Source organism: Ambystoma mexicanum, chromosome 9 (genome assembly GCF_040938575.1).
Source record: "Ambystoma mexicanum isolate Mex_15411 chromosome 9, UKY_AmexF1_1, whole genome shotgun sequence".
Taxonomy (NCBI): domain Eukaryota; kingdom Metazoa; phylum Chordata; class Amphibia; order Caudata; family Ambystomatidae; genus Ambystoma; species Ambystoma mexicanum.
Genome location: NC_090931.1, coordinates 654940946 through 654952973, shown reverse-complemented (window position 1 = coordinate 654952973; position 12028 = coordinate 654940946). Strand labels below are relative to the sequence as shown.

General features: G+C 47.2%; 1 protein-coding gene across 1 annotated transcript in view; it reads right to left on the bottom strand.

Annotated features, from left to right (window-relative positions):
* The window catches only part of PITPNA (phosphatidylinositol transfer protein alpha), a 324861-nt gene extending 313475 nt beyond the window's left edge, over nucleotides 1–11386 (bottom strand). Inside the window, exon 1 of the mRNA XM_069615411.1 lies at nucleotides 10911–11386. Coding sequence (XP_069471512.1) covers nucleotides 10911–10930 — 20 coding nt within the window. The 5' untranslated portion in view covers nucleotides 10931–11386. The remainder of the gene's footprint in view (nucleotides 1–10910) is intronic.
* Between the last annotated feature and the right edge of the window lie 642 nt (nucleotides 11387–12028).

Sequence of the window (12028 nt, the reverse complement as noted above, 5' to 3'; positions counted from 1 at the left end):
ACTCAACATGCCTAGTGATGGGTGCAATTCTGAGGCCTGATCTAGGAGGTCCCATGAACCACTACCAGATTGTCTTCCTGTTACCTGCAAGATCCTGAACAATGGCTAGGTCTACCCCTTTCCTTGCAAAAGTCTCGAAGAAAAGCCTGCTAGAGGGTTCATATTACTAAAGACCCTGCCTACCCTCGTTTTTGCCTTCATGAATGCTTCCTGCAGAGGTTACTGCTGATGAGAATGCTCTTCCAGAAACAAGAATAACTTATTAAATAATCTGCCAGTCCCACAGATTTCGACCACCCCAAACCTCCTAAAATTGAGTTTCCAGTTAACTTCAAAAGGTACCCTCATTAATGCCCATTCATTGGGAGCCCACGCCACTGAAATACACGCTCTCATCATTGATCAACAATTGGACCTACGAATAGCCACAGAGTCCTGGCTCCACCAAGCGTCTGGACCTCTGCTAGCCATTGCTATCCCACCAGACTATACCATCCTTAGAACTGATAGATCAAACACTCATGGAGGTGGTGTAGCCATTAAAGCTAAAACCAACCTACAATTAAGATCATGCCCCATCGAAAACCCAGATGGTTACGAAATCCTACTAGCTAAACTCTCAACTAACCACAAAACGACTATCAACTTTGTGGTGATTTACAGATCGCCGAATTCAAATGCCCAGCCTGATGTAGACATACCTCTATTACTAGCCCCATTTATTAAACCAAGTACTAAAAGTATTATACTTGGTGACCTCAATCTAGGCTTTAATGATAGCCAAGACCATAAAGCTGAAGCCCTTCACTCGGCCCTCAAAGAGATGCATTTCACACAACATGTGAATGCCCCTACCCACATCAAGGGCAGAACATTGGATTGGATACTCTCACTGAACGCTACTCTAGCTATTGAGTCAATTATTCCCCTTGTCTGGACTGACCATCACAGTGTCAACTTCACTGTCACATGCAATGAAATATGCCCCACGAAGACCAAGACAATGGACACCTATGAAACGAGAAACTTCCGTAAGATAACAGCTGAGAACTTAAACCCCATCCTAAGTAAAGCCCTAGCAACCAATCTGGTCACTAGCGATAATCCATGCTTTTTGGCAGACACCTACCATAAATGCCTTCCCACCACGATTGATTCATTAGCTCCTCTCACAACTAAAACGCAACGTGCTGATAAAAAAAAAAAAGTCCTTCTGGTTCAATGACGAGTTAGTATCGCTAAGGCGAATCAAACCCTTGCTTGAACATATCCATAACAAATCTCTCACTACAGACTCTGCTAATGCCTTTAATACTGCAAATAAAACTTACAAAGCAGCAATTGGTACTCATAAAGCAAATGCATATAACATTTGCATTAGCAATGCTTCCTCCGATTCAAAATAATTGTTCTCCATTCTCAGAGAGTTGGAAAACCCCATCCCAGCCACCACCCCAGCCAATAATAGCAGAGAATGGTGCACTACCATTCAAGATGCATTAGCCTCCAAAATTGTTCAGTTGCAAAAGAAAATAGTTAGTAAAAGAAAAATACTAGCTGAAAAAACACCCCACTTAACACTCCTACAAACTCTAATGATCATAATACTCCATTATTCCACTTCACGCCAGTGACCGAAGAACTAGTGAACAATACTATCGCAAAGTTGAAAGCTTCTAATTGCAAAGGGAAAAACTTCACAGCCCACCTAGTTAAAACACGTGCATCTACCCTCACCCCTATTATCACCAATTTTGTCAATGCTTCCTTCATTACTAACATGTCCCAGCCAGCATCAAAGAAGCCTGGGTCACACCGCTTCAAACACCCTTGACCATGCTGTGCCTACCAATTACCGACCAATAACCACTGTCCCATTCTTACTTAAAATCATAGATAAAATAGCATAATCACAAATTCAAACCCACCCCAAACAATACCAGCTCCTGGGAGCCAGACAATCTGGATTCTGGCCGAACCATAGCACAGAAACGGCACTCATCGACTTCAAAATCCAGATGGATACTATTACAGACTCTGGTAAACTCTGCATACTACTGCTATTAGATCTTTCTGCGGCTTTTGACCTTGTAGATCATGATACATTATGTACTACACTAGCCAATAATTTCAGCTTCTCCAAAAATGCCACTCTCTGGGTTAAATCCTTTCTCTCCGAACGCACGTCCAGAGTCTCCATTGGCAAAGATGCTGCTGACCCTATAGCAGTCCCCATCGGGGTACCCCAAGGTTCATGCCTTTCACCAACTCTATATAATGCATATACGAAGCTTCTGGCCTCGGCATTAGACGATATGGGTGTCATCTACACCAATTTTGCAGATGACACCCAGACCCTCATACCAACCACAGGGAATCACGATCAGGACACACTCACCATCAACAAAGTCTATCCCATTATTCAAAACTAGATTGCCCTGAACAGCCTCTGCCTTAACGACGAGAAGACAGATTCTCATTGTGGGCTCCCAAACCAAAATAGGTATGCTTCACTCAGATTACACCTCAATCAACATTGATGGCACGTTGATTCCAGTGCTTAAACAAGTCAAAACATGAGTACCTAGATGCCAACCTTACTATGGTTAAACACATCTCGGCACTCTCGTCCTCACTTCATACACATCTAAATTAATTGCATTAAGCAGGCAGTTTGTTGTAATGTGTCCATGCGCGTGTGGAATGTTGATGGCCCTTCAGGCATCAACATTCCACATCAAGCAGTTATTTCTGGGTCCTTTGGTGGCGGTAGCTCCGACTTGGGGTCCACACAATAAAGAGCTTAATTACTCCTACCTGGCTCTGTAGGTTTTATCAGTGGCAACGAGGATAAGTGTGGACTCCCCCCGGCTCCACGCGTGCGTCTCCCTCTTCCCGCTGCCATCGGCCCCGTGGACGGCGTACTGTGGCCCGATCCCTCCGGCTGGGTAGCCTTGGATGTGCCTAGTGCATCGGAAGAGTGCGATAAGACCGGAGCTGCCCCGCACACCGAGAAACAGCCAGTGTAGTTGGCAAGCTGCTGGATTAGAGGTGCCCGCGGATCTGAGGGCCCCTGGTGCTGGCGCAGGGCTGTGACAGTTGGCGGCCCTGCACCCTGCGGACATGTGCTGTTCCGCCCTGCCTCGCCATCCCGCGGCTGGGGAGCCGTCACCGGTCTTGCAGCGATCGAATGGTGTTGCTGGTGGCATTTGACGGCTGGATTGGAGTCCGGCCTGCCGAGAGGGATCGGAGCTGCTCCGCGCACTGGGAAACGGCTGGTGTGGTCGACGTCCGCAGGATTGGGGTGCCCTGCGGATCTGAAGGCCCCCGGTGTTGCTGCGGGGCTGTGATAATTGGCGGCTGCATCGGAGTCAAGCTTGCGGAGAGGGGGTGGCCCAGGATACAGCACGGAAACGTGTCCAGCCTCTTGTCCTCTTTCCGTTTCGCTATTCGGCGCTGCTATCAAGGGGCAGAGCCAGCGTCTTGGTGTCCGTGTCTGGGTTGGAGGAGACGCGGATGTAGCTGCTGCTGAATTCGGGGGCGTGGCTTCGTGCTTGACGGCGGCCGTGGGCTACAACATTCACTGTTGACAGGCCCTTGGCGGCTCCTGGCTGCAAATCGATTGCGGACCGGTAAGTTCCTTGCCCAAACCTCTGTGTCCTTGCTGTGACATCCTGGATTGTATCTTGTACTTTGGCTCTGTGGGTGCCAGCCTGGTTGACTTTGGGTACTGCAGTGAATATTCGATGTGTTGAGATTAGGCGACATTACCTCTGGAAACGTCCGCCTGGGTTGACTGATCCTGTTTGGATTTCACTAGGGAAGCACTGCTTTTCGTTACTGGTGTCTGCAAAGTGATTTGAGGTTAACTGTGGTACTCTCAACTAGACATGTTGCATACAGCTGCAAGGCCTCCTCCCGCTTTTCTACCAAGCCCTGGTGAACCTACTGCTCCATGGGAGCAGTGGGTGGATGCCTTCAAGGTATACTTGAGGGCCGCCGGCGGTGCCAAATTCACTGATGATGAGAAGGAGGCTGCACTACTTAACTGTATTGGTACTGAAGGGTTGAGGGTTTTCCGTCACGTGCCTGGAGAGAATGTGATGATTCCAGGTGGCCGTGAGGGAGAGGTGGTTATAAGTACATATGAGACTGTCCTGAGGAAGTTGCAAATTCGTTTTGGTAAAAGGGTTAATGTTGTTTTGGAGCGTTATAAATTCTTTTCTAGGGCACAAGGATCCACGGAAAGCATAGATGCATATGTTACGGCGTTACGAGCACTGATGGCCACTTGTGGGTTTCCAGGTAATGTGGATGAATACATCAGGGACCAAATTATGATGAAAACCTCTAATCAGAAAATCAGAGAAAGGTTGTGGATTGAGAGCGACCCAACCTTAGACAAGGTGTTGGAGATCGCGAGGGCAATTGAGGCCTCCAAGACAAGTGTACAGATCGTTACTGAGAGGGATGGGTCTAGGGATGTTGTTCATGCTGTGATCCCAAGGAATAAGAAAATGGCTGATAAGTCTAAACGGTGAAGGGGGTAGGTGGTCTAAGGGTAAGGATGGGTGCAAAAATGGTGGTTGGTCCAGCCATGCGGCCGATTCCAAGTTGTGTCCTGCTAGCAATGTTGAATGCAGGAAATGTAGACGTGTGGGCCATTATGCATGCATGTGTAAAGTGCTGATGATTCTACAGCGTTGCAAGAAGGGGCCTCGGGGGGTAGACCCAAACAGGGAGTGATTTTGCATGTGAATGGAAGTGTCCGCAAGGCCCCTGCGTTCCGGTGTTGGTTGATGATCATCCTGTGGATATGCTGGTGGATTCGGGGTCACCTTACACCTTGGTGGCTCCAGAAGTGTATCATGGAGAATTGGGCAAGCAGATCTCAGCTTTGCTTGCTTCGGATATCAAGCCGTGTGCCTATGGACAGAACCCCATTGATGTACTGGGCTACAGTTGGTCCAATTTCTCATTCAATGGTAGGCAAGCTCTGGGTAAACTGTATGTGGCATCCAAGGGTACCAGTGTGTTGGGCTGGGATGAGCAGGCAGCTTTAGGAATGCAAATTCATCCTGGTAAGGAGGTCCCTGTTATTAGTATTGTAGAGGGAGCTGTTGATAGCACCACAACGCCAGCATTGCTCATGGGCGAGTTTCCAGAGGTATTTTCGGAAACTCCTGGTAAGCTCAGAGGCTTTACGCATCGCATTGTGTTAAAGAGGGGTGCTGTGCCTAAGGTACACAAAGTGAGGAGAGTGCCGGTGTCAGCAAGGGAGGGATTGGAAGCTGAGTTGACCAAACTACAGAAGGCAGGTATAATTGAACCGATTGAATCGTCAGAGTGGTTGTTCCCCGTGGTCCTAGTCAAGAAAGCAGACGGAGGTATCAGAATGTGTGTAGACCTTCGAGAGTTGAATTCTAGCATTTGGGTGGATCGGCACCCCTTGCCGAACATTAACGAATTGTTGTTGACATTGGGGGATGCGAAGTATTATTCAACGTTCGACTTGTCAACCGCTTACCATCAAATTGACCTGCACATTGACTCTAGGCCTCTCACATCATTTGTGACTCCTTTTGGGGCATACCGCTTTTGTCGCATGCCATTAGGCCTTGCTTCGGCATCTGCAGCATTCCAACGGTTGATGCAGCAGATGTTTGGCGGATTGCCCGGAGTAAGTTATTTTCAGGACGACATCTTGGTGTGGGGTAGTAGCAGGGAGGAACATGTCAGGGTCAGGAAGGTGATGCAGATTCTTAAAGAGAGAGGTCTGACTGTGAAACTGGCCAAATGTCAAGTGGGAGTGGAGAAGGTTACCTATTTGGGTCATACACTAACTTCGGAGGGTGTGAGCCCCAAGGCTGAGTTGGTACAAGTTTTAAGAGACACACCTGTTCCATCCAATAAAGACCAGCTGAGGGCTTTCCTTGGCCTTGCAGAGTATTATGTTAAATTCATATCCAACTATGCGGAAGAAACAGTGGCCATGAGGGCCCTTATGAAGAAGTCAGCCAGATTTGTGTGATCTGAGGAGTGTGGGGCAGAATTTGAACTGGTTAAGAGAGATGTGGAAAATGCTCCGTGCCTGAAATCATTTGATCCCAAAAACAGGACTGTACTTACTGTGGATGCAAGTGATGTGGGTTTGGGTGCGGTGCTGGAACAATGGTTGGATGGTGAATGGAAGCCGGTGGCGTTTGCTTCAAGGACTCAGAGATGTGGAGAGCAGATATTCGGTAATTGAAAGGGAGGCCTTGGCGGTGTTGTGGGCTTCTAAGCATTTCAGGACATTTCTTTGGGGTATGCCATGCATAATCAGGACGGACCACAAACCGTTGATGCAGGTGTTTTCTACCAAAGGTGTGGTGGCGGTATCACCGAGGATTGCGAGGTGGTCGGTTGAGTTACAGGATTACAATTTTGCCCTGCAATATGTTCCAGGAAAGTTTAATGTAGTGGCAGACTGTTTGTCCCGTTTGCCTGCGGTGGAGGGAGACAGTCAGAATCAGGGAGGATTGGAGAAAGAGGAGGATTTGCAAGAGTGTCAAGTTGCGTATGTTGCTTCTGCTGTGGAGAAGTCGTTGTGGGATGTTGAGTCTGAGGCTGATGTGGAATTAAAGTGGATCAGGGAAGGTCTCGTAAAAGTCTGGCAGGCTGTTAAGGATAAACCTGAGGGAAAGGGCTATTCCCAGGTATTGCATGAGTTGGCTGTGGGTCCTTGGGGTGTTTCCCGAGGTGTCAAGTTAATACCCCCAGTATGTCTCAGGGCTAAAATTGTGGAATTGGCGCATGCTGGACATTTGGGTCGTTCTCTGACCAAGAGGAGACTTATTGAAGATTACTGGTGGCCGTCTATGGACAAGGATGTAGAACAAGTGGTGAGGGATTGTCAGGCTTGTTCCATCAGTGATAAAAGTAAGGTATTGCATCCTCAACCTATACATCCTGTAGATGTTCCAAAACAGGTCTGGACTAAATTGGCTTTGGACATTATGGGTCCTTTTGAGTGTCTTCAGCCTGAGTGTAGATATTTGTTGGTGGACTATACGTCTAGGTGGATTGAGGTGGCTGCGTGTGGAAATGTCACCACTGATTCAGTTATTGCTTTTTTGAGGAAAGTGTTTGACCGAGAAGGGTTACCGGCCAGTTTGGTGACAGATAATGGTGTGCAGTTCACATCCAGGGCTATGAGAGAGTTTCTGGATCAGCATGCCATCTCCCACCATCGGACTGCTTTATACAATCCATGTGCCAATGGTCTGGTTGAGAGGGCGAATGGTACCATTAAGTCTGCCATACAATTGGCTTTGGCCAACGGGTTGGATTGGCAGGAGGTTTTGACACAGTATTTGGCTGCGTCTCGCAGGATTCCTGCGGTGGCCACGGGGAGATCTCCCTTTGAACTTATGAGGGGTAGGAAGGCAGGAACCTTATTGAGAACCTTGGCTTTGGGTGGTGGTGGTCCATGTAAGGAGGATCTGGATGGGATTCATCGCAGTATTTTGGCACGCCAGGAAGCTATGGTTTCTTCTCAGAAGTCCAGGAAAGAATTACAGGTTAAACTTGGGGATTCTGTGTACATTAGAAATCCAAGGTTTGTTCACAAGGGCAACAGCAAGTTTTTGCCCACGAGGAGAGTGGTGAAGACGGGGGAAAGGGCCATGTGCAGTTGGAGGATGGCTCTGTTTGGAGTAAGAGACGTGTGGTGGTGGAGGATGGCAAGTGTGCTGGTGTTTCAGGTACAGATTTGAATGTGGAGTCTCAGGATGTTGCTCTGGATTTTGATCCAGTTGGCTACCAAGGAAGGGTGTGTGGACATGAAGTGGATGTTGCTTGCTCCTCAGGTATAGGATTGAATGAGGAGAGCCAGATTGTACTCCCTCAGCAAGCTGAAGTGGGGCGTGTCCCTAGGCGGTGTGGGCCGCCCATAAAATTTAGAGACTACATCTGTTAGGAATTGCAAGCGCAGTTTCATGGCTTTTGCACGAATTTGTAATGGTGACATACTGTTGTTGAGGTGTGAAGGTATGTTGCACAAACATGTTATTTTGATACAATGTGCTTTATGTTTGCAAAGTATGTTATTTGCTATTGTTATCTTGTTCTTTATTAATTTAATTCCTGTTCATCTTGCATTGCTGTTAATGTTTACTTTTGTTATGTAAGGGAAGAGGATATGTGGCAATGTGTCCATGCGCGTGGGGAATGTTGATGGCCCTTCAGGCATCAACATTCCACATCAAGCAGTTATTTCTGGGTCCTTTGGTGGCGGTAGCTCCGACTTGGGGTCCACACAATAAAGAGCTTAATTACTCCTACCTGGCTCTGTAGGTTTTATCACAGTTCTTCACACCCACAAACTGTATTACTCTGGCCAGAGCTCCGATACCATCAAAGCTAGATTACTGCAACGCTCTATTACTAGGAACTTCCAACACCAACATTAGCAAACTACAACTTATGCAGAACAAAGCATTAAGGGCCACCCTAAGAATAAAAAAAATCTGATCACATATCCGATATCAGGAGGGAGACACATTGGCTCCCCATTAAGGCCAGAGTTATATTCAAAACATTATGTGTCACATACAAATGCCTCGCTAATAAAACGTCTACCTATATGAACAATGCCATCTGTAACGTGTCTACCTGTAACTTTGTCTATCTGCAATTATGTAAGTGAATATTCCTAATTTCAATGCCAAAGATGTCTAACTACTCCGTGATACCCGAGGGTTTGGGTGTGTAATAAATAAGTTCTCTTTGAAACTACACCAACTCCAGAAGCCTCATGTCACTCATTTCAGCACAACTCTTTCTGCAACAATAAAATCATCCAACACAACGCGCCACGACTCCACCCTTCTTCTTAAACAACAGCTATTTAGCCTCCACTTAACATGGTCCCTCCACTTAACATGGTCCCTTTGACTATACTCCGGCGCTTACCAGTCAGATCCAGTCTCCTGTACTCTGAAATGGAGACTTGTTAGCAAGTCATATTTTGGTAAGTTTAACGGTTTTAAATGTGGGAAAAGAAGCACAACCTTGGACGGGAAAAAGCCTACCAGGTGAACCTGTTACACAGAGATGCAAGCAAAGACCCGACAATACTACCCCAGAGCAAGAAAATGACTGCACTTCATATGCCCAGTGCCAAACCAAACTTTATACCGAGAGATCCCACAGAGATCTTGATCCCAGATCTTGCAAGCAAACCTGAATGGCCTTTACATGAGATTGCCAACAAGAAAGCAATTTTGAACCAGAGATCACAGGAGAGACTGAGGAATCCTCATACCATGGACCACCAGGGAGAGTGAACACTCTTTACACCAGAGTGCACGAGTCAGAAGGATTTGAGAAAGAACAGCAATTTAAATTCTGGTAATCCAAAGAAGTCACACACCTATAACGAATAGCAAGAAATAGGATGGACCGGGCATGCTTTATAAGAGACCCCATGAAAACGAGCACTCTTGACACAAATACCCAAATTAGGGAGAATCAGTCACATGGTGGGTGAAAAGGATGAGGTCCCTGGACATAACTTATGCTTGAATCCTTGTCTGAGGTGTTTGGATGTACGATATGCCCAGAGACTCCTTGAAACGCTTCTGAAGGGCATCATCTCCACATTCCTGCATGTGAAAAGATTTTAAGGTTATGAAAAAGGGTCTAAACGCTTGCCATTGCACCAGCCTTGTCCAATTCATGAAATCTCTTCAGCCAGCTGTGCTGGACCAAAGTACTAGACCTGCCAGCAAAACAGATCAGAGCATCGACCCATCGACCCATTCAGCTACACCCAAAGGCCAGAAAAACCCAATAAGGTGATCACAGAACCACACCTTTCACTTGCTCAAGACAAAGAGCAGCAGAGGCCCGTCAGGTCATGGACCATGGCATCAGACCCATTAGCATTTTATTAAAATTTATAGAGCCCATTTCCTTACATATAGTACCAGATCAAGCACCAATTGTTAAGACAAAGAGCAGCAGATGACCATAAAGTCAATGACCATGGCATCAGACCTATCGGCATTGCCTTACCCTTAGTACAAAATCAAACACCTATTGCTCAAGACAGAGAGCAGCAAAGGCCCCTCAAATCAATGACCATGGCATCAGACCCATCGGCATTACCTTGCCCATAGTACCAGATCAGTTTAATTCAACACCAAGCTCAATACCCACAGCATAGAACCAGATCAAAAGCTCGAGTCACAACTCATACACCGGCGCCAAAGCAGAAAATCCCTCATTTACTAATATTCCACTCACTAAAGTGCAAAACCAATCAACTACCTATAGACTACAGAACCTTATCATAAAAATTATATTGGCCACATATGAACCTAGTGACCATTAATATACCCACAGAACATGACCACAGTACCAAACCCCATCAGCTACAGAATTACCACACAACGTATACCCTCGACTTTAAAAGGACCACAGCACCAGCCCCACAACTAGCAACGCAACAGTTCAGGTAAATGACAATTGCACGACATCGTTTTACTATACCTAAACAACAGTACAAAACAGGTCATATCGACCAACTCTAAATGGAAAGCAACTTCAGACGCATATACCGAGCCAGCCCTTTAACTGTAATTTGACAACAGCCACACCGTTCCAAACAGCAAGACCCAGAATGCGATTTAGTTGCAGAGGATCACTTCGAGCCAGTCATTCATTCATCTTACGACAAGACGACAACCAGCTACAAAAAGAACGCATTGCCAAACACACAACGAGCACAGGTGTATGCCCTCAATACCCCGGGTACTGACAACCGAGCACTGACTCATGCCACAGAGAAGGAAACAAAGAAGAAGAAGAAGAAAAAAAAGGAGAGCGGTCCCCATCTTTCTTGCACCCACGCCTCTGATACTCACAACTCTTTGATGAGCACCATAGTGACTCCGCCTGTTGGACAGCGACGCGACCGGTCTTCTTGGTCCCCTTATTACACGGTCTGCACGATACCGGCCACTTCCTCGAGCAGCGTGACACCCTAAAAAGACACCTCTACCTGCGCCTACCGTGACTGCGGGGTGCCTTAGTGGCTTTGGTTCCCCTACCGCCTCCAGCTCCCTGTACTCGCTTGATCTCCAGAACCCTGGTCGCACTCCTCTTTTCCTGTTTAACTCAGCTCCTCTCAGTTCCTGTTTTTTGCTATGCCCCGGCTTCAGAACGAAGGTCCCCGGGTTGACTGGTCCCAAGCCTTCTAACTACTCCCTGCCGCCTCTGGGTATCTAGGTAGCTCACTCTTCCGTGCCCTTGTTTTCTCCGCCTTATCTCGGGGCTGTCTTTCCTCTCTGACCTGTCTGCCCCTGGTATTCCAGCACCTGATCACTTAGCTCCCTCTACCCACGGCTCCCCCCGCTCCTCACTGAAGGTTACCAGCGCTTCCTGGTCAGCTCGGCGCGGGGGTGGAGCGTTACTGCGGCAACAGGGACGTCACGCGCCCTCAAACGTCGCCACGTCCCTTCGTGTTAGAACGTGGCGTGACATCAGGCGTTGAAAACTTAGCCTCTGTTGGGGACTGGGTAGTGTCTAGTGTCAACCTTGTTGACTGTGTATTATAAAAGTATTGCCCTCGAGAACGACGATATGTTTTTTATAGCATTAATGTGTTACAACGTTTTCCTCCATTTACTTAATCTGCCTATTTTGCCAAAAACGAACTGGTTTGTCGTTTGTGTCTCTTCCGCATTCCACTGCCCATCGGTAAGCACCAAGCACACGGTCTCGGAATGGCCCGACCTGCTATTTGTAATGTATTTCGGTTCAAAGGTGTTACCTCAAACGCAAAATGGTGGAAGGCTGAAAGCTGTACCAGGGCCTCCAATGAACCGAAACCCCCGTACTCTGCATGTTTTTCATTTTTTATAAGGCACTTTCTGTTTGAGGAAAAGCAAAGGACGTCTTACTTTCGCCCAAACTCCCACCTAAATAAGAATCACTCCGAGTATGGTGACCCCATGACTAAATGTAACCTGCTGCATTTCCA